The sequence below is a fragment of the Pelobates fuscus genome, chromosome 3, assembly GCF_036172605.1.
Source record: "Pelobates fuscus isolate aPelFus1 chromosome 3, aPelFus1.pri, whole genome shotgun sequence".
Lineage (NCBI taxonomy): Eukaryota > Metazoa > Chordata > Amphibia > Anura > Pelobatidae > Pelobates > Pelobates fuscus.
In genome coordinates this window covers 211770892-211795425 of record NC_086319.1, presented here as the reverse complement: position 1 = coordinate 211795425, position 24534 = coordinate 211770892, and the positions used below count along the sequence as shown (strand labels likewise).

Here is a 24534-nt window from a genome sequence, read left to right as displayed (position 1 = left end):
ATTTTAGGCAAATATAGTGACAACATACATCTTATAACAATATTGATGATAAAAAAATGCATGCTATTAAATAGTATGTTAGTAATTTAATATTAATTTTATAGCACCTTAATGTGTGAGATAGATAGATATTTGACATGAATGTATTGCTTGGCCCATTATTTAACAGAAACTGCTATTTTGCCTTTAATCTAAAATAGTTTCACTACGTTTACATATTTATCTTGATTTTACATATGGCTGTGCTCAGAATCAATGTTTAATTAAGTTAGCTTTTGGGGATCTACATTAGGAACTGTAATATCTGTGTTGAATTTCCAGATCTGTGAATAATGTATGACTCTGTAGCTTCGAGCAATGTTAGGTTGGTGAAGAATTCCTTAAAAGTGCTTAATTGCCATTGACTTCTATTAATTTATCAATCGCTGGTTTCGTCTGTACCTCTGAAGTAATGGGGAGCCCAATTGAACACACACATGATGATGGTTCAATTTGACTATGTTTTAACGGGAGGACACAATAGAAACATAGAATGTGACGGCAGATAAGAACCATACGGCCCATCTAGTCTGCCCAATTTTCTAAATACTTTCATTAGTCCCTGGATTATACATACCCCTTATTGGATCACCCAATAGGGTGCTAACACACAGTTCTCAAAGGGGAATACAGGATATGGGGGGTAAATAGAAACAGGATATGGGGGGGGGAGGGAGAATCACACATTCTTGCAGCTTACAGGATATTGGGGTGGGGGGGAGTAGAATCACACATTCTTGCAGCCTACAGGATAGCGGGGGGAGGAAGGGAAGAGGGTACATACACTGCCATACGAAGAAAGGATACCACTGTATAGCCAACGCCCTGTCTATAATGAACAGAACATTGCTTGTTAGTCTAGGGGCTTATTCACTAACATGTTAAAAATCATGAAGCATGGAAAAAAAATTATATTAACATTCTATCAAGCAATATTTAAATATATAGTGTATACATTTCAAAAAGGAAATGTGAGTTAGCAAGAAGTCCTTTTTTATTTATATTTAAACACTGTTTTGTGCTTTTATACTAAATACTTGTTTTAGATATCCAACTGTAGCATCTTTGGAATGATTGCACATTTGGTGTGATTTTTAAATAATTTTATTTGAAATAACAATCACAAACATAATTATTTTTATTTTAAAACTTGTAATATAATATACAAATTTTAAATATGTTTAGTAAAATATTGTTGATGAGCCTAGAAATACATTTTTTTAAACTTTTATGCAAATATACTATACTAAATCTGCTTAAAGTTTGGTTGTAAAAACAACAAAGATATGGGGCTTAATTTAAAACAAGCAGATATATATTATATATATTTTAACTCTTTCCTTTTAACATTTTATGTCAAAAGATATTGTATATTCTTAGTTTCGTCAAATACATTTAAGTTAAGCAAAAATAATACTCCGCAATCACTCAACCTTGTAATATCATCACAGTGTAGCTCAGTGGAAGATAATAGAAAAAGAAATAAGAGAAAGAAGACAGGAATGAAATTAAAGAAATAAGTAGAACCATCTCTGATTAGCATTAAACAAATAACCAGTAACATAACAAAGGAATTATGCTTACTGTGGGTTGAGAAGACATTTTTGTGAAATACGAATGTGGTGTCAAGACAAAGGGTTGTAATGCAGTAAGAAGAAAGTCAGTGATGCCGGTAGGGACATGTAAGTGACAGTTACTTCAGTAATTTGTGGTTTATATTTAAAAAAAAAAAATGAGAAATAGCTATGGTATACATTTTAACAGGCTAGTGTTAATGTTTTATTTTCAGATCTCGCTAAAGAAACGCTGGGCTAGAACACACTCTTTTAGTCTTTCCTTTTGGGCATATCTTTCACCCCAATGTTTCAACCAACTCTTTCAATTTAAATTGTCTTAAGGTTGAATTGTGGGTCTCTTTGTGCTGTGATTGTATACACATGAATGATTTTCCTGTAGTATCTACACACTATCAACAGTGAAATAAATATTTCATCATATGATCTTTTTCTACCTTGATATTTAATTGTCTTTTGCCTACTCATGTACATCTGTGGTATTGTTTGCTGCCTTTTTCCTAAGTATGCATATATTTCCATTGATGCTACCAATGTTTTGTACAATGTGTTTATTTTGTCTACTCTAATGTATACTGAATGATGCAACCCCAGCACCCTGTGGCCTAGTTTCTGGAAAAAAAACATTTTAACAGTCAAGATAACACTTTGCTTTCTACTAGAAAATATAATTAAGTAAATAAAATTGCTTAATTATAATTAGCCCAAAATGTGTTACCTAATGCAATAACAAAGTTAATTGTAGAATATTAAAAATTACTTTAGAAATATAGCTCCTAATTTATTAAATTATTTATTAAAACCAGGAAACTGTATGCTATAGGACATGTCATGCTGCTACACTAGGTAAAGCTAAGTAATGGAACCCACAACCCTCCACCCTGTTTATTAATCCATGCCATTTCCATGGGGGAGGTATGTAGGAATAGTTTCATTTTACTGTAGTGTAAGCCAAAAATACTGTTTATACATGTATGTTATAGATGTAGGAATTATAAACGTTATACATTATTATAAAAAAAAAAAACAATTATAACTAATAATTATCATTTTAGTAATATTAGCATTGCAATTCTCACTGTTTGTTTAATTGTTTGTTTGTCTAATTATTTTCGTGTTCTTGCCTATCCTCTTATCAAGGACTATTTTGTATTATTTTTACATCTGTGAATGTTTTCAGTATATGCCCCATTTTGCTACTTTGGATAACAAGTCAAATACTTGGTCAGCCAACTTACTCTGTTTGTATATGTACAGGGTACAAAGTATGCACATAAAATCTTAATTTATTACACTGTTTTATAACATGAGACAAAAATTTACTCAGTCCTATATACTATAACAACCTAGTTGATTTTCATAGTTGTATCCAATAATACAACTATAATTTATGATATTTAGTTTTGTGAAAAAGCTTGACATAGGTAAAAAATATTAGAGATTTACATGAAGTTCTGCTGTTCAGCCTCAGGATGGTGCTGTTGGCATACAAGGTTGAATAACTGGATAGCTAAAGATCTAGTTATGCTTACAAAAGGCAGACACTGCAGTTCATCAGGAAGCATAGGAGCATTTGCAGTCTTCATCTTGGAATTTTGGTTTATACAATTACTTTACACTGAAATTTGGACTCAGAGTATAGCTTCATTTCTCCCGGATAGTGAAGAAACCAGATGAGCTTCTAAGAATAAATATGATTCAATATAAAAATACAAAGCGGACAATGGCATGGCAAGTAGTATTTTTCTCTGTTTTTCTTCTTTGTAAGCTTACTATTTCTCAGATTCAGTATTCTGTGCTAGAAGAAATTAAACAAGGTTCTATAGTAGGTAATGTTGCAAAAGATCTGGGATTAGAAAGTAAAGAATTATCAACTAGAAAATTACAAATTGCATCCCAAAGTAAAAAACATTATTTTAATATCAGTTTAGATACCGGCTATTTGTATGTTACAGAAAGAGTAGATAGAGAATCCATTTGTGATATGGAAGAGATTTGTGTATTGAACCTTGAAATATTGGCTGAAAATCCAGTAAATGTTTATTATGTTAAAGTTGAAATTCAAGATATAAATGACAATTCTCCCAGTTTTCCAAAGACAATCTTTGACATAGGAATAAGTGAATCTGCATTACCAGGCACACATTTTGTTTTAGGAAATGCAAGAGATCCAGATATTGGTTCAAATTCTTTACAGAGCTATAATCTTACTACCAGTCGGCATTTCATTCTGGGAGAAAAAATAAGTTCAGAAGGAATTATATATCCAGAACTTGTATTAGAAATGTCTCTAGATCGTGAAAAGCAGAATTTCTATGAATTAATTTTAACTGCTTCAGATGGAGGTAAACCTATGAAAACTGGAACCGCATTGATTAAGATTGTAGTTCAGGATGTGAACGATAACTTTCCTGTATTCAGTCAGGACACATATAGAGTCAGTTTGAATGAAGATGCGCCAGTGGGTTTTCAAGTTCTCCATCTAATTGCAACTGATGAAGATGAAGGTTTAAATGCAGAAATAACATACTGCTTTAGTCATATTGCTGAAAATGCTAAAGATACTTTCGGCTTAGATGCTAAAACTGGTGACATTAAAACACGTGGATTGCTGGATTTTGAGTCTATACGAAATTATAAGATGACCGTTGAAGCTAAAGATGGAGGAGGTTTAGTCACTCACTGTACTATTTTGATACAGATTGTAGATGTAAATGACAATGCTCCAGACATAATAGTTAAATCTTTGTTTTCACAAATTCCAGAGGATTCTTTGCCTGGCACACTTGTTGCATTAATTAATGTCAATGATCTAGATTCAGAAAAGAATGGTGAGGCAAAGTGTCAAATAATAGAAGGAGTACCCATTATATTAATATCATCATCTAATAATTACTATAAACTTGTTACCACAAGTGCTCTGGATAGAGAAACAAAATGCAATTACAATATTACATTATTAGCTGAAGATGAAGGATCTCCACCACTGCGGACCCAAAAAACTATTCAACTAACAGTATCAGATGTGAATGATAATCCACCAGTCTTTGATCAATCCCAGTACATTGCCTATATTCTAGAGCAAAACCCAGCAGGGGTCTCAATACACAGTGTCCATGCATCAGACCTTGATACTGGTGAGAACCCTCGAATATCATACTCCATTCTAAATACAAATATTGATTATATGCCAATATCTTCATATATTTCCATAAACTCAGAAACTGGAGTTATTTATGCACAACGCTCATTTGACTATGAACAATTACAAGAGTTCCAATTCCAGGTTATGGCTAAAGACAAGGGATCTCTTCCTTTAAACAGCAATATAACAGTAAGAGTATGTATTATTGATAAGAATGATAATGCTCCTAAGATTCTTTACCCATCACCAGACAGTGATGAAGCAGCCTTTGAATTCATTCCTCGCTCTTCTGAAAAAGATTATTTAGTGACCAAAGTGATTGCAACAGATGAAGACTCTGGACACAATGCATGGCTATCGTACCATTTACTACAGGTTTCTGATACATCATACATTGCCATTGGTCCATACACAGGAGAAATTAGAATAACACGAGACTTGCAAGATATAGATTCTTTAAGACAAAAATTTGTTGTTTTGGTTAAAGACAACGGTGTTCCTTCTTTATCTGCAACAGTCACATTAAACTTGATTATTGCAGAAAACTTTCAAAATATTTTTCCAGAAATAATCAAACAACCCAGTGCCTCAGATACCACATCTAATGTGACGTTCTATCTCGTAATATCAATAACTCTAATTTCACTTTTATTCATTGCAACAGTGATTGGAACAGCTATTGCTAAGTGCAGAAAGTCAAATACTGCTTCTGCTTTTGGAACATTAAATAGACCATGGTATCCTCAATATTCCCTCAATTACCCTGCTCAGTTCAATGATGGATCGTTACCATTTCCATACTCATATGATGTCTGTGTAACTCTCGATTCACAGCATAATGAGATTGCATATCTAAAACCAATTCAGAATGTTCCCACAGACAATCTTATTGATACAGATGATTCAGCACCAGGAAATTATTCCACAAAAGACAGTTTACCTTCAACTAGTTTCACACAGGTAAGCTCTATTTAAATATTTATTGTTAAAAATTGATATTTATAACACAATTCTTAAACAACCTACTTGTTTACATTTTGTATTTTTAGTTACAATAAGATGTTTTTATTATTTCCCATGTTTCATTATGCAATAATATCAGCTCAGCCTTCCAAACTCTGTAAAGTGTGGATGCTTACTGTAACATATATATATATATATATATATATTTTTTTTTTTTATATATTTTATTTTTTCAAAAGATTTTTTCAGTTTTTACGATTATCAAAAATACATACATTACCTCAATGAGCGATACAATTATACAAATGAATGTGTTTCCATTAGAACAAATGTCTAAAAATGCATTCATACAATCAGTGCAGATATAACTAGATACGTAGACATAAAAAACATGTATTGCATAGCTAGAAAAAAACGCAGTAGGATAACAGTATCTGGGAGTGACATAAGTAGCAAAGTTGAGGTATCACTAACAGCATTCATACTAAAACACACATACCATCCCGAGGAACTAGCATTATTCTAGCCATTTATTCCTTTACTTCCCAAATGGGTACATCTCTCCGGAGTCAAACACACATCAGGGGCATCACAGACCTTCTATATTATAAACTTTCATTACTAGCGATAAGCTTGTCAACTATATTTTCCCACCTACTAATTTTCCTCAAACCAACAGAGTTTCCTTGAATTATTCCAATTTCCATTTTACATTGATATATTGCATGCTTTTTTAATTTCAGTCCACTCTAACACTTTGTTGCTTTTCCAATACCTAGGTAGAACTATCTTGGCTGCCATTAAAATATGTATTATTAACATGCATTTTTCGGTAGGCATAGAGGGCCATCCCTGATGTAACAAAAAGTTCTGTGGTGTGAAAGGTATATATATCTGGCAGGTATTATAGATCTGTTGGTAGATATTCTTCCATGTATTGCTTAAAGATTTACATTGCCACCTACATGGAGATAATCTCCTTTCCCATCATCACATCTCCAACAAGCATGATTCTGATCTTTATACATTTTAGCCAATTTTTCCGGGACCATATACCATCTATTTATGAGTTTATAAATATTCTCTACTATATTCAGACAATGTACCGATTTATTAACCTTAACTATCGCACTTATCATATCTTGCTCAGGGATTACAATATGTAGATCTTCCCAGATCCCACTTGGTCTTAGATTTCCAGACATAGAGTCTTCTGAGAGTCCTTTAAGAACTCGTAACATCTAGTAATATGGCCTTTAATTCTATGAGTTTCCAGAATCTTTTTAAGATTACTTATGTTTTTATTAACCTGGAAATCCAAGAATTTCGCCAAATTAAACTTAATTCTTAAATATGTAAATATCTCCTTATTATCAATCCCGAACTCTATTTGTAACTGGTTGAATGGCTTGATTTCCTTTCTATCTATAATCTCTTGAATATTCTTAATTCCCTTCTGTGACCATCCACTGATATTATTATCCTCAATATTCCCCTTAATCACCTCTATGGGTAAGAATGGAAACAGTCTATATTCTATTTTAACATTTTTCTTGATTTTATTCCAGTATCTCAAAATACTATCAATAATAATCGAATTTCCTGGACATTCTGGTTTGCTCTTATTTTTCTCCTTCCTTGTTGCCCAAAATAGGGCAGACAGACTGTCTGTCTCTACTAATGATTGCTCTATTTGGTGCCAAGCTTGATCTTTTTGAGGGCAGCAAGACCCCCATCTTTTTTTTTGTTCTTAGATAACAACTGTAAACTTATTCTGGGTTTTTTCCCCTTCCAAATAAATTTAGAGAAAGCTGACTGTATCATTTTAACCAGGGTATTGGGACTTGTATTGGTAACATTCTAAAAAGATAATTCCATTTGAGCAGAATATATGAGCGAATAGTGTTTATACGCCCTATCCAGGAAATCTCTCTACTGACCCATTCTTTTAAGGTCTTATTTGTATATTTCATGAGGGGGAGAAAATTGACCTCTATAACTTTTTTATGTTTCTTGGTATTTTAATACGAAGGAACATAGTATTGTCCTTTGCCCAGGCAAAATAATAAGATATTTTAATAAAATGCTTATCTTCACTAGATATATTAGTTGTCATTATTATAGTCTTATTAGTATTTAATTTATAGTTTGAGTATTCACTATACTGGCCTAATACTTTTATCAATTTTTAAACGTTCTGCTATAATCGAAGCATAGATCTTTACATCTCCATTGAGAAGAGATATAGGGCGGTAATTCGCCAATTTAGCTGGATCTTTGTCCGGCTTCAAAATTGGGACAATATTTGCTTGAAGCATCTCTTTAGGAAATGTACGATTTACCACTATCTCATTAAATATCCTAGCAAGACGCCCAGTGAGAGTATCTCTGAATATCCTACAGAATTTATTTGAATAATAAATAATCTGGGCCCGGGGCTTTGTTGATCTGTAACTTCTTTATTGCTGCTTTAATATCATCGGAATTTATTGGTTTATTTCCATAAGTTGTTCTCTAGTTATTTTTGGCATTTTTTTATTTTTAAAATATTCTGATGAGGGAAGTTGTTGACCTATAGATTCTAAGTTATATAATCGGCTATAATAGTCATTAAAGGCTGACCCAATTTTCTTTGGGCACAAAAGCGTTTCCTTTTCGGTCTCAATTTTATGAATCCTCCTCAGTTGTTTTTTATTTTTCAATTTATTTGTGAGCAACCTATCTGCCCTGTTACTCATATAGTACCAATTTATCTTTAAGGATTGTAACTTTCTATTTTTCTCCTCAAATAATAATTCATTTATTCTATTTTGCGTTAATAACAATTTTATACTTATCTCCTGGGTTGGTGAGGCTTTATTTTCATTAGATAATTTATAATAATCAACATAGAGATCCATCAGGGATTTCCCCTTCTTTTTTTTAATCAATTGTACCCAATTTAATTAGATAGCCTCTCATAACACATTTGTATGCGTTCCATACTACTGGAAGTGAGACTTCTCCACCCTCATTTTCCTGAAAAAACCTTTCTGTCATCTCCTCAATATATTCTCTATTTTCTTTTCTAGACAGGATGTTATCATTTAATCTCCAGTTTGTTCTTCTGGCACTATTGTTCTCTATGTCCAACTCCAAAATTATAGTATTATGGTCGGACCATGAAACTTCATCAATAAGAACTTTTTTAATACAATTGGCCAAACCATCATTACCCAAGAATAAGTCAATTCTTGAATATGAGAAATAGGTTCTGGAGAAGCATGTAAAATCCCTCTCCTTTGGATGAAACACACGCCATATATCCATTAGTCTATATTTCCTAAGTATCTTTTGATATTGAGGTGCCTGCGAAATTGCAGCTTTCTTTGGCCCAGTAGTATTTAATGTTTTTCTGTCTAAATTAACATCCAGAATTCGATTGAAATCCCCCGTTAGAAGTAGTTTACCCTGTTTTACTTTTTCAACTTTATTTAAAAGATCATAAAAATACTTATTGGAAGGATTATTAGGCGCGTAAACATTTACTAGAGTATAAATTTCTGTTTGGATTTTGATTATCAGTATTATAACTCTGGCGTCCTCATCTGTTTCTTGATAAATGATTTTAGCATCTATATCATCACTTATCATAATAGCCACCCCTCTCTTCCTCTGCTTCTCTAATGAGGCGGATACTACTATTGAAAACCTTTGTGGGACAAATCTTAAACTGTCCTCTCTTTTCCAATGCGTCTCCTGTAAAAAGATAATTTGAGCTTTTTCTCTCTTAATATAGTCAAACAAAATCGCTCTCTTACAAGGGGAATTTAGACCCTGAGAATTTAACGATATAATTTTAACCATTACAATTTTTCATCCTCGTATCAATCGATATAAAAAATTCTCCAATATCCAGAATCCATTATCCATAATCTTGTTGGACTTGTTTTATAAATTTCTTCCTAGTCTGAATTTGAGCCCCCGCCCCTAACACACAAACCACACCAATCATACACCATCCCCTCATATATGAGAGGCATTCATACAGATAAGCCTGAGTCCTAAACTCTGGGTATAGATCCCAAAGGGAAAAAAACCTAAATGGGATCTTGTCCTCATCAGGATAACTCCTAGATAAGGAAAAAAGAAAAAGCTGAGCTGTGACCATCCCATATTATTGAATTATTCCTTCGCCTTCTAAATTGCTACAACAATATCCAAAAACCTCCCCACTGCAAGCCAAGTTACCAAAACCTTTTACCCTTCACAATTTGAAATCCTCAACTGTAAAACAATCCTATAAAACCCTATAATCTCACAATTATTTGGAGTTCCATCCCATCTTTACCCCATAACTTCACATTAGAACTATTAATGGGGTTACTTCTATATAATACTAATTCTTTTTACCCATGTGATTCAAATTTATCAACTTGTGCAAGTGTTATATTTATCTGTTGTCCATTAATTTATTCAAGTGCTACACTATTTTGAAAAAGGATACACTATCCTAATAAATTTAAAATTAACCCAATGGTACATAAATACCGCTACCATTAATTCTTTTTCCTTATATTCCTCTTAGTGCTTTGCCTAACAGCTAAATTTGAGTCAACAATCCAACTTGCTACTGTATAACGTGATTCTTTCCCCTAAACATGTTAACATGAAATAAACTCTATTTTTATCCTTATCTCCAGCCATTATCTCCATAGCCATTTGGTCACAAACAGTGGCCAAAGTTAGCGTTAGTATTTGTTTGTGTGTGAAAAATGCAAAAAACACCAATTTAGGCCAGTGTTTGTGACCAAATGGCTACTAAAAAGACTGGACATACCCCATTTGCAATACCTTGGGTTGTCTACTATTGCAAATGGTATGCTATTATGGGTGTAAATTTATTTCCTGGGCTACTATACAGTCTCAAAGGCATCGTAACCAATCTGGCGAATTTCAATTTCAAATGTAACATGCTATATTTGACCCTGTAACTTCCCAAAACACCATAAAACATGTACATAGGGGGTACTGTTTTACACGTGAGACTTTGCTGAATACAAATATGTGTATTTTATTGCAGTAAAAGCAAAGTATTATGACATTGACAGTTAAAATGTCATGTAGAACTAAAAAAATAAAACAAATTCTTATATTCTCCCATTTTTTTCATATTAAATTATGTTTATAGCTACATATTTGATATTAATATTAAATGAAAGCCCTGTTTTCCCCTGAATAAAATGATATATAATAAGGGGGGGTGCATTTAATATGAAAGAGGTGAATTACGGTTGGACAGACATATAGCGCAAATGCCAGGTTTTGTTTACGTTTTGTTCTGTTCACAACGTGTACATTTGGCTCTGTCCTTAAGGGGTTAACTCAGCGAGGTAAATTGTCAAATTATCTTGTGAGATGGATTCAGGAATGTTTCTTATTGTCAGGTTATTTCTTCTGCTTCTATCTTCTATATTTATGGTTCTCTCTTCAAGATCATTTATCTTCATTTGTTGTTTCTCAATAATCTCACTTTGCTTCTGTAAAAGAAATTCTAGATTTTCTATTTTTTGTTCATTGACTTTGACTTTTTGTCCGATCTCCAATATACCTTTCTTACTATCCTTCTTTCTTTATCTTTCCTCAATTCATTTTATACACCACTTGGCTTCTCCGCTTACAGCTTCTCCACTTCAGTACTTTCAGAGCTGATTATTGAGCAGTGTATGTCTATATATATTTTTTTTTACCCTTTTTTCTTTTCCCTTTTTTTATTTATAAAAGATTGTCCCCTTTTTTTTATTTACAACTTCTCCCCTTCAATACCTTCAATTCACTCAGGGCTGATTATTTTACTGTAACATATATTAATATGTGCGAGCATTATACCCATATGCAAATGTTATTTTAACAGTCAGGTGGAATTTTTAGGAAACTACATTCCTAAGAATTACCATCTTTCTCCTTATATTTAAATTAAATTTAATTATATTGTTACATCTACTGTAGAGAGATGAGAACACAATTTGTCTCACTTATTACAAACTCATAAATAGACAATTTAAAATTATGTACATTTTCATAACCTTACATTTTTTATTCATCCCTACATTTCAGATACCCTTACACATTTTTGGCCAAATTTCATTATGAGTATATTATATGCATTTATTGATACATATCTTGATATAAAAGTGTATGTGTTGCTTATTTAAATGCAAAAAATAATGTTAATAATTTACTCAAGCAGTAAAAAAACGATATAATTATTTTAATAAAAAATAAGATAACAGCCAATTAAGACGCAAATTGCATCTAATAAAGGAATTTAGACACAATATATAATGAAATAAAGCAGATATTAGTACTCCGGCTATCAGGTTTAGCAACGTACGGATAGATGCTCTTTCACACCATCGGAGGAACAACAACCATAAAAACGGGAAAAATTAAAGGAATTAAACATTTTTTTTTATTCAAATAAGTTGATCCCAGACACTGAAATCCCATATCTAATAGGGGCATAGGACTCATTTCCCATATAATCTGATTAAAACACCTCCCTCGCAAGCAGATATAGAAAGCTTTCTCTTCTCTAGGGTAAAAAATTAAATTCACATCTTTTGAAATCTTTACTAGCACCTTTAACTAAAGATGAATTTCATAAAGTGGCACATACCACTACATTTGAACAAATGTCCAGGCCCTGATTGCTTCACACCCAGATATTACAAGATATTTGCAAATCCGCTAGCTGAGCCATTTCAGAAGGCCTTTAATTCCCTCACATAACCTAACCGCTTACCATACCACACTCTAGAAGTCCACATTCATTACTACCAAAACTAGTAGTTGTGGCGGCTACCAACCGATATCCCTGATTAATATCGGCTTAAAAATCTTTACGAAAATTCTAGCCAAACTCTTACGCCCTCTTCTACAAGACCTGATACATTTAGATCAGTCGAGCTTTGTCCCAGAATGTGAAAATAAACATAACACAACAAAACTTCTCAATATCATACACATGTCAAAATTTGACCCACACCAAAGCCTTCTACTAGAAGACATTTGACAAATTGGAATGGCCTTTCATGATGGCCACTATTAAAGCTATAGGAATCGGTCCAAACTGGATGAGGTGGCTCGAGGCTGTTTTCAGACTCCAACCACTACACTAAAAAAAATAGCCAGCTGCTAGACCTGGTAGAGATAAGTAATGGCACGAGGCAGGGGTGCCCTCTTTCCCCCCTTCTCTTCATTATAAGCATGGAACCTTTCCTTCAGGGTATATGGGATCACAGTGACATTCGGGGGTTTAAAGTTGACCCTCACAAATTCAAAATTTCAGCATTTGCCGATGATTTCCTCTTAAGTGTGACTTCACCACTGACGTCAAGGACTCTTCTCATGGAATAGATATCTCAAAACAATAAAATCTCCAACTTCAAGGTAAACTTCTCAAAAAGCGAGATATTGCACCTTAAAGTAGACAATCAAACCCAATCTATGTTTCTATATTAATCCGTACTACAAAGCTCATACTCCTTTCCTTGGACGGATACTGATATTACCTCTATAGGTGTATATCTCCTATGGCAACTCAGCACTACCTACAGCCTAAACTTTCTACCATTGCTCCAAATGATTTCTGGAGACCTCTCAAGCTGGCACAAACCTTAATTTAGTTGGTTATGTAGGATCAACATTATCAACATGAATACTCAACCAAACATTTTGTATTTCCTACAAACTCTGCCCACAACTCTGTATACAAACAACCACATATGTCATATACTACCCTAACATGACCCAAATATCAAGAGGGTCTGGGCCTACCAAACACAGACCTGTATCATAAAGCAGTCATACTTTCTAGGATATACGAGTGGACCAACCCATCCCCTGAGATACAATGGGCAATATTAGGGAGGTGTTTCTTTCAAGCCCCTTTGCATACAATTCCTTGGCACAAAATCAGACACGCACTTTTTCATCAGGGTCACTACACACACCCCACTATAGTACCAATCCTCTGTACATGGTTTCATGCAAGAGGGTCTTCATCTGTATCCACATATAATTCACCATTGTACCCACTGATGACTATACCTTTTTTCCACCTGGGCTTCGAGCCCAATCATATGATTTTCTACACAACTCTCAGGAATCCTCATACCTGAAGTTAACAGCGGTTTGTGATGGAGCTAATATAACAGACTCAAAAATGGAGCCTTCACACACTCATAAACCCTGAAGTTCTATCATCCTATCAGTATCTCCAACTATCCTACTTCATCCATTCCACACATAGTCTGACTGGATCCCGTACTCTAACATCCTTTGAAATATTCTGGGAATCCCATGTCCTTAAATGCAAACACCTCTCCACAATGTACAGATTACTACAAGACAAACACAAAGCACCACTACCTCCCTTTACTAATGTCTGATCACAGGATCTCAACCTTACACTGACTTGAGATAAATTTTTATACATAAGACAACTCCATGCAGGAAAGCAACTATAAAAGAGTGAGCAGTTGGCATTACTCCCCTGCTAAACCGCACAGCCTATTCCCTAAAACAGCAAATACTGCTGGAGGTGTGGCTTACTGGGAAGCTCTTCCATTCATGTCTGGTGGCAGTGCCCTGTAATTCAAACATACTGGGAAAGGGTGGTATCGATGATTAATGCTATCATAGGAATCCACGTTACTCATTCCTCAGTAGCATTGTACTCAATCACTTATTAATTTCTGCAAACCTTCTTATCCCAGTTAAATGGAAGAATGCCCGACCGCCCCCACCCAGAGAATGGATACGAAGGGTTGAATTGATCAGGGTGATGGAAGAGATTACAGCTTCCCTATCAGATAAATACCCTTTTTATACCTCCACCTGGGAGCTTTGGTTAAAATTCCTGATAGATTACCCCACTCCATAGTAAAGCGGCCTCAATCTAATTTCATGTATTTATAGTGGCAGGATGACTTGTCTCACAACCTGCCACCTGCCTGGTGGGATATGCACATTTCACTCATAGGCACCTACACTAGTAGTACAAAAAATGTCTTCTTGGTCTGATCCCTCTCCTTCCCCGTCTTCTCCTATGGCACAGCAGCAAAGAACTCAAGTTGAGTCCAGGAGACTTGTGTTCTTTTTAGCTATATTAGATTGTCAACTTATGTTACATGAAAATAGCGATTGTTCAAAACTGGTTATTATCTTCCCACGTCACGCATCAGTTACCCCGGCTGATTATCTCTAGGGAACTTCCCAATTTGTGGAACATTCATCAGCGGGCTTGACATGTAATTTATGTTTCAGTATTCATTTATGACCTCACCACCCGACTTCATCATTATGTTACCTGTAACTTTCCCATTAGATAGGGAACTTGTTACCTTCAGATTTGATGTGATGCTGATTATACAACTATTCTCCATGTATTTACTAATGTATTTACTATTTTCTGTTTTGCATTTTTTATACGGTTGTATTTTCTGCAACATTTGTTTAACTGAAAACATATACATTTTTACTGCAAACCTGTGAATAATAAACTTTCACAATAAAAACAAGCAGACAGTAATATGAAATGCATATACATTTGTTTTTTAAAAGAAAATTAAAAAATTTACTTAAAGCAGCTCTCTTGCCTCCAACCAAAAATTTTGCATTAGCATTAGCTAACAAAGACTGTCTTGGAATTTTACCTAATCAAAAGACTACTAGGGACTACTTTGTCTTATGTATTTTTGCTATACTTAGCAAAACTTGATGAAAGTCGAAGCTACTTTTTGTCAAGCCTTGTCAAACCATCAGCCCTCATTAGTGAGTACAGTGAGTACAGTGAGTACAGCGCTGACGCCGGCTCCTAGTAGATGAAACTACAGGAGTTGAAATTGACTTAACGCGTAAAAGATGGCAATGCCAGTGAGTTTTAGGTAAGTAACTGCCTTCTCCTGCACCCCTGGGCACCCACAATACAAGTAGAGCAGTCACCATCTGAGGTATGCAAAATATGCAAAGACTCCAGAAGGTGACAAAGCCCTTTAAAAGTACTCTCCAGTCATACTCTGGACAACAATATAGAAGTACATTTGATAGATTTTTGCACTTGCTGTACAAATTATTGTAAGAAAAGAGGTATATTAGAGGATACAATCTCCGATGACGATGGTACTCATGCATCATTTGCATCACCACAATCCCAGTTAGCAACCTCTGTGCTTGTTCCCATATTGTTGATAGACAGCAATGGAGGCAAAAAGGAGCAGAGTTATGATATTTCAAGACTACACATAATTCCTTATGGAATTCAGTGGATAGCTTGCCAATTTATTTTTTGTTAAGAATGCAATTACATTCATGACATCAATGTCATTATATACTCTAAATCAGTATATTGTTCTATAGCAGTAATAGAATTCTGTGTATTTTGAAATACACAGCAGAATGGTGTACTGTACAAAACTGATAACATACCTCATACTTAACATACCATTTTTGATGCTTCAGTTGCTTTGATTTGGACTGTATTTTTTTGTGAATTGTGTTTTTATTGAGATTTGTAAAAGTATAACATACAAATGAATAACCATCTTACATAAATGATGAACAAGTATATCAAGTGGAAATAAATATATATTAAGGTATCAGTAACAACATTTAATTTTTTGTACTTTATGTTGAAACAATACAACATACCATTCTAAGCTAAAACATATCATTCAAACATTAGTGGCAGTACTTTCCATTAGACTCAGGGTGGTGCTGTTGACTTACAGAGGATATGGAGAATTCAGGCTCTGATTTCTTACAATAATCAGACATTGCAGTTTAACAGGAAGCACAGCAACATTTTACAGTTTGGTGTACTCTGCAATTTGGAATGCTGGGGAATCTGGACATATCCAACTAAAAGAAGGACAATATTTATCAACACCCCTTCCCTGAAAATTAAAGAACATCTTAAATGCTATAAATATTTCTTGAAATGATGTCAAAGAGGACAATGATGTGGCAAGTATTTTTTTCTCTTCTCCTTTGTCATATTGTTTCTGGTCAAATTCAGTATTCAATTTTGGAAGAAATGAAACAAGGATCTGTAATAGGAAATGTTGCAAAAGACCTGGGTTTAGATACCAAAGAACTGCCAGTAAGAAAATTACAGATTGCATCACAGAGTAAAAAGCAGTATTTTAATATCAGTATAAATAATGGGGATATGTACATCATAGACAGGATAGACAGGGAAAACATTTGTGGAATGGAAGATATATGCTTAGTAAACCTTGAAGTATTGGCTGAAAATCCTGTGAATGTTTTCCATGTAGAGATTAAAATTGCAGATATAAATGACAATTACCCAGTTTTCTCTAAAAATATATTTAATATAGCAATAAGTGAATCTGCTTTACCAGGAACACATCTTGTCATAGAAAATGCAATTGATGCAGATCTAGGGGCCAATTCATTGCATAGCTATAACCTTAGTCCTAATCAGCATTTCAAACTGAGAGAAAAGATCAGCACACAAGGAATTAGGTATCCTGAACTTGTGCTAGAAAAGTCTCTTGATAGAGAGAAACAAAATTCATATGATTTAATTTTAACGGCATCTGATGGAGGTGAACCTGTGAAAACTGGAACTGTCCTTATAAAAGTTGTTGTTCAGGATGTAAATGATAACTTTCCTGTATTCATTGAGGACACATATATAATTGAATTAAATGAAAATTCACCAATAGGTCTTCTGGTTCTCCATCTAAATGCTATTGATGAAGATGAAGGTGCTAATGCAGAAATAACATATTCATTTAGTCGCATTGCTAAAAATGCAAAGGATATTTTCAGTTTAGACGCTAAAAGTGGAGACATTACAGTTAAAGGTCCATTAGATTTTGAAGTCACACGTAATTATGAATTGATAGTGGAAGCTAAAGATGGAGGCGGTTTAGTTACTCACTGTAGTATATTAATACACATCAGAGATATAAACGATAATGCACCTGAAATTATGATCAAATCATTGTTTACACCTGTTCCAGAGGACTCTTTACCTGGTACCTTGATTGCACTTATAAATGTTAAGGATGAAGATTCTGGAAAAAATGCTAATGTTACTTGCCAGATTGTAGAAATCTCACCATTTAAACTAATAACATCATCCAATAATTATTACAAATTAATAACTACAAGCCCTATGGACCGGGAAACAACTTCTGAATATAATATAACAATTCTAGCTGAAGATCAAGGATCTCCACCAATGTCAACCCAAAAAAATGTCAGATTGATGCTATTGGATGTGAATGACAATTCTCCATTATTCAGTCAAGCAAGTTATGTTGCATATGTTCCAGAAAATAACACACCTGGGAGTTCAATACACAGTGTTTCGGCTTCAGATATTGATGATGGTGAAAATGCTCAAATATTGTACTCAATACTTAATACAAATATTGATGAAATGCCAATATCAACATATATCTCCATAAAACAAGACACTGGAATAATATATGCACAACGTTCATTTGACTATGAGCAACTACGAGAATTTCAGTTCCAGGTAATGGTTAAAGACAGAGGATCTCCTTCTCTAAGCAACAATGTAACAGTAAGGATATGTATTATTGACAAGAATGATAATGCTCCTAATATTCTCTACCCATCCCCAGACCTAGAGGGAACATCGTCCTTTGAATTTATTCAACACTTCTCTAAGAAAGACTATTTGGTATCTAAAGTGATTGCAGTGGACGCAGACTCTGGACATAGTGCCTGGCTTTCTTATCATTTTATCGAGGTTCCTGATTCATCTTTATTTGTCATTGGTCAACACACAGGGGAGATTAGGTTAGCACGAGACTTACAAGATACGGACTTGCATAGGCAGAAGATTGTGGTAATGGTTAAGGATAATGGTGTTCCCTCATATTCTGCTACAGTTACACTGAATGTTGTTGTTGCAGAAAACCTTCAACAGGCTCTCCCAGAAATAGTCATACAACCCAGAGAACCAGATACTTCATCAAATATAACTTTCTATCTTGTCATATCAATTGCTCTGATCTCCATTTTGTTCATTCTGACTGTCGTTATTACAGTCTTTGCTAAGTGTAGAAAATCAACTACGCCATCAATGTTTCAAACTTCAGCTAGACCCTGGTATCCTCAGTTTTCTCTTAGACCCCCTTCTCAATTTAGTGATGCATCATTACCATTTCCCTACTCATATGATGTTTGTGTGACTCTTGATTCAAGACAGAATGAAATCGCTTATCTAAAACCTATCCAGAATGTCCCCACAGACAATCTCATTGACACTGATGACCCAACAACTGGAGATGATGCTACAAATGATAGTTTACCTTTCCCTGGTATTGTGCAGGTATGTTATAATTAGATATTTCTTTACATATTGAGATATTTAGATATTTCTATCTGAGATTTAAAATATCTGGAAATGCAATTTAAGAATTTAGTAAGATGTCTCACTGAATTTAAATGTGTATTAACAATTTCCTAATTGTATTGAAATTAAAATGTGATAACTGAACTATTATGTCTTTCACTCATTGTTTTATTTTACATTGATACATTTGATGCAAATTAAACTTTAGCTGTATTGTTTACTTTTTTCCCCAAAACATTGTTTTGACTTTAACAAAGGAATTATTATTTAGACAGAGCACTTAATAATATTTCTGAGAGTCCAGTTATGAACTGTGATTACTGATTTCTATTTTTCTCTGCTACATAACTTGTCCCAACTAGTGTAGTGTGGCCTCGTTGCTAGTCTGGACCATGACCAGAAATATACTATAAGGATTTATATTATTATCTAAAGTGCCCTGCTACAGTCTTGTGCATTTCATGGAATTATCAACATTCAGCCATAATAGATCACTGCAAGGGCTGAAAGGGAACCATATACGTTGAAAATCATACAATAAAGATGTATAGCAGGTGGTCCAGAACAATTTACTAGGTATAGAGAAATGTGCACAAAGGAAAATATTATCAAGAACAAAACACAGGTGGTATACTAGTTTTAGTATGTCTAAAGCTGGTATTCACCATTTACTTCCAGATAAAAGTATTTAACTATTTCTGTGTTGCTGTTTGCTATGTCTGTTACTGCATTATAGTTTTGGAGATATTTGACAAGTAATTAATATACAGAATATAGCAAAGATGTGAAGCAGGCCCTGCAGAAATGAGCTTACAACATATAATAGAGGGTTAGAGAAAAACAAGAGGAAGAACAGCATGTCAGAAGGGGTAAATGAATAAGACACTTGTAACAAAATCAACTAATAAAAGTGGTGTGTGGAAGAGCTGAACAGTGGAAGGAGAGAGTAAGCTAGTCTGTGGAGGTGAGGGAACTGAGGAGGGCAATTGTAATGAGAGAAGATTTGTAAGCTTTTCTAAAGAGGTATGTTTTCAATGACTTGGCTGAGGGAAGTCTGATTGCATGGAGTAGGGAATTCCAAAGTAAAGGTGCAGTTCTTGAAAAAGCCTGCAGATAAGTAAGCAGTGTGGGAACCAGCAGATGACAATAGAAGATGACTAAAGAGCGAAGAAAATGAGAGGGTGTGTAATTGTTGAGTAAATACAAAATGTAGTTAGGACCGGAATTATTGTGGGCTTTTTAGGTTAGTGTGAGCAATTTGAATTAGATGCTGAAGGGTACAGAAAGCCAATTTAATGATTAGCAAAGAGGAGGGGTGTGGATGCAGTGGTCAGGCAGTAAAATGAGCCTGGTGGCAACATTCAATTTGTAGAGGGGGAAGTGCGGGTATTTGGAATGCTGATGATTAGTGAGTTGTAATAGTCAAGTCAGTTGGAATATAAACTTAGTATGTATGCTGATGGTATTCTTGTATATATATGATCCAGAGAACTCTCTGACTTCATTAGTGTGCGAAATTCAAGATTATGCATATGTAGCAAATTATAAAATAAATATGAATAAATCCCAAGTACTGGACATTGCAATTTTTATTTACTTTTGCTGGGGGTGGAGGGGAGGGGGGGAGAAGAGGAGGAGCAGGGGGGTCTGCGAGATCACCTATTTGGGAGTAAAAATTCCAAAAAGTATAAAACCAATTATTGAAGTTAATTATTCCTTACTTTTAGAAGATACTGGTAGATAACTTGCGATTGGAAAGGCCTGTTCGTATCTTGGATGGGAAGGATTAACGTGGTCAGAGTTTATATAATTCCGAAATAGTTATATTTACTAAGAATTATACATTTATAATTACCTTTAAGTTGGATTAGGACTTTCCAGAGAAATATTAATAGATTAGTCTGGGACGATACAAAACCTAGACTAGAAAAAAAAAAATTCTTCTAGTCGTAAGAAGGGGGTACTAAATATGCCTAGTGTGGAAAGGTATGCAGAGGCTCGTATGCTGTGTCTTTTGTCAAAACTTCAGTACAGAAGTAACAAAATAAAGATGAAAGTTGGTATGATATAGAACAAGAACTAGCAGGAATGTCTAATCTGTAATGTTTACTATGGTTACTTTATGAAAAAATCATAAAAAACTTCAAAAAGATGAAATGGCAATAATTACTAGGAATTGCATTGGATATTGAATAGCCTTCAAAAATCGTATAGGGATGAACGATAAATGATTACCTTCTGCTCCTTTGAATATTCTAAAAAGTAATATCCCTCACCTTAAACCTAATAATTGGGCAAACCTTTGTGGATTAAAAACTCAAACCCAACTTCTTAATGAATATACATTTAATGATGCCGAGTTTTTTTTAACCTATCTCAGAATACGGCACTACCTAAGAACTAATATTTATAATAATAAAAGTAATAACATTTCCCACAATATCTCTCTAATTTTGAAAAAAAGTTATGAGCAAGTGGTACAGCATATTGGAGGATCTGGAAAAAGTGCACAAACTAGAACCCTTTGAGGCATGGCAAAAGGATTATAATTTGGAACAATTTACAAGTAGCTTGGGTGGAGTACGTAAGATAACCCATTGTCTAAATATGATTTAACTGCATTATAAATTCATGATGCATTGGTACATGGTCCCAGCAAGAATAGCAAAATTTTATAAAGAGGTGAATCCATTATGCTGGAGATGCAAAGAGACTGAAGGGATATTCAGTCATATTTGGTGAAGCTGTAAAAAAATCAAACAGGCCTCGATAGATATCTTTGGTATTCTCTCCAATGTGACTAATACCATTGTTCTACCAAGAACAAATCAAATTAGACATCAGGCTCAAATGGAAAAGGGGTATTATTATGCCCAGCAGCTGTATGAAAAATACAGATGGATATGGCAATGGCAATTTTTAAAATCCTGGGACTTGATCATTTCCAATTAAGTATCCATCCAGGCAGTTTGGAACTGACCCTATGAATATATGTTATAAATGAAGAACTATATTTAGCGACAACACCAAAAAATGTTTTCAGATGGAGAATCAGCGATAGGCTTCTTCAGAGTAAAGATACTAAGAATCTGATAGATTCTACTCTATAAGAATAATTCTCCTTAAATGTCATTCCTGGGATACCCCCCTAAATGACTCTGGACAGCTCATAAGGCAGTAGGGCGAGGCAAATTTATTTTGCATGCTTCATATATTGCCAAGCAGAAATTAAAAAGGATGATAGATCTTAAAATACAACTTATAGACTTTGAGAAAGCTCATAAAGCTTTTTCCTCTGATACACTGCGGGTTCCATTAAAAACAGTAAGGTAAGATATTATCACTTTTGCAACTTGAAAGACGGAATTTTGCATGAAACGACTTAAAGCACAATTTTACTCTATCGGAAATAAAGCAGGCCATCTGTTAGCTCACAGGTTGGAGAAAATTCAGGTTATAACCTCAAATTTGCGTGACTTCTAACCCTGCTGGAGGCAGGGCTATATCTTATTCTGTTTTTACAGTGGCCGGCGTCCATAGGGGGGGGCCTTCTCTTTATTATAAACAGCATCTTCATATTATACAGCCATATCTTCTCTCTCTTTATAATTCTTGTATGTCTAATGGCACAATGCCAAAATAAATGTTGACCACCGATATTGTAGCTCTACCAAAGCCTGGGAAGCCTTCAAGTCAATGTTTTAATTTACAACCTATATCTCTTTTAAACCTTGACTATAACATTTATGGTAAAAATTCTGGCAACTTGTTTATCCCCTTTACTTCCAATATTGATAAAAAACGACCAGATGGGATTTAAAAGGGGGTGTCAAGCTTCAGATCCCACTTGCAAAATCATAAATATGATTTTGGTGGCTGGGAACTCTAGGGTCGAATGCATTCTAGTGTCACTTGACGCAGAGAAGGCATCGATCGTCTTCACTGGAGCTTCTTGTTTCAAGTTTTGGAGAAAATAGCGCTGCCATATAGATTTATAAAAGCTGTTATAGCTTTATAATCTAACCCTACGGCAGTTGTACTTCTCTCTGGCTTAGTGTCCCAATAATTTACAATCAGTAATGGCACTAGACAGGGGTGCCCTCTGTCTCCCCTGTTGTATATTCTGGCTTTAGAACCTTTGGCATATAGGGTTAGAATGGATATAGCTGTTAATGGAATTTTAATGCCTAATTTCATCTTGCAAACGTTAGTTCTTTTTGCAGATTTTGATGATTTTTAAACCTCTGCTCCTCTAATTTAATGTCCTCTTGTTGTGGTAGTTTTTCTTCTTTTAAATATGGTCTCCTCTTTTACTGTGTTGATTTCCTTTATGTATTTAAATGTTTCTATCATATCCCCCCCGTCTCGTCTTTCCTCCAAGCTATACATGTTAAATTCCTTTAAACTTTCCTTGTAAGTTTTATCCTTCAATCCATGAACAAGTTTAGTACTCCTTCTCTGAACTCTCTCTAAAGTATCAATATCCTTCTGGAGATATGGTCTCCACTACTGCGTACAATACTCCAAGTGAAGTCTCACCAGTGTTCTGTACAATGGCATGAGCACGTCCCTCTTTCTACTGCTAATACCTCTCCCTATACTGCTAATACCTCTCCCTATACAACAATATATAGGTAATAACAAATGATTACCTATATATAGATCTACCAGAGTTTTAAAACCAGCCTCCCCCATTTCAGTAAATTATTTATTTAATTTATTTATAAAATATTTTACCAGGAAAGATACATTGAGATTTCTCTCGATTTCAGTAAATGCATCTCAGGTAAATATCCCATCAGTGTCTCTATAGGTGCTGAAACAGATATATTGTTTTCTATTTTCTATTGATTTTTGGGTGTATTCTGCTAGCATTTCCTGCTGCTCTATTACATTGTCTGCCTACCTTTAAGTCATCAGAAATAATTACCCCTAAATTCTTTTCCATAGATGTTGAGGTTAGGACTCTTTCAAATATACTGTATTCTGCCCTTGGATTTTTATGTCCAAGATGCATTATCTTGCACTTATCAGCATTAAATGTCAGTTGCCACAACTCTGACCATTTTTCTAGATTACCTAAATCATTTGCCATTTGGTGGATCCCTCCTGGAACATCAACCCTGTTACATATCTTAGTAGCATCAGCAAAAAGACATACCTTACCATCAAGACCTTCTGCAATATCACTAATAAAAAATATTAAAGAGAATGGGTCCATGTACAGATCCCTGAGGTGCCCTACTGGTGACAAGCCCATCCTTCAAATATACTCCATTGTCTATAACCCCCTGTTGCCTGTCAGCCACTGACATTCAACAATATTGGAATCCAAACTTAAAGATTGCAGTTTATTGATAAGCCTTCTATGTGAAACAGTATCAAAAGCCTTACTGAAATCCAGGTAAGCA

The 24534-nt window shown here is 34.4% G+C and overlaps 1 protein-coding gene across 5 annotated transcripts in view; it reads left to right on the top strand.

Moving 5' to 3' along the window:
- Window positions 1-24534, top strand: part of LOC134602740 (protocadherin gamma-A4-like) — a 487733-nt gene that overhangs the window by 79069 nt on the left and 384130 nt on the right. Inside the window, exon 1 of one of the 5 annotated variants that reach the window (XM_063447963.1) lies at window positions 16564-19099. The exons of the other annotated variants lie outside the window; for them this stretch is intronic. Within the exon in view, the coding sequence (XP_063304033.1) occupies window positions 16703-19099 (2397 nt within the window). The 5' untranslated portion in view covers window positions 16564-16702. Of the gene's footprint in view, window positions 1-16563; window positions 19100-24534 lie in introns of those variants that run through there. 5 annotated transcript variants of the gene reach the window in all.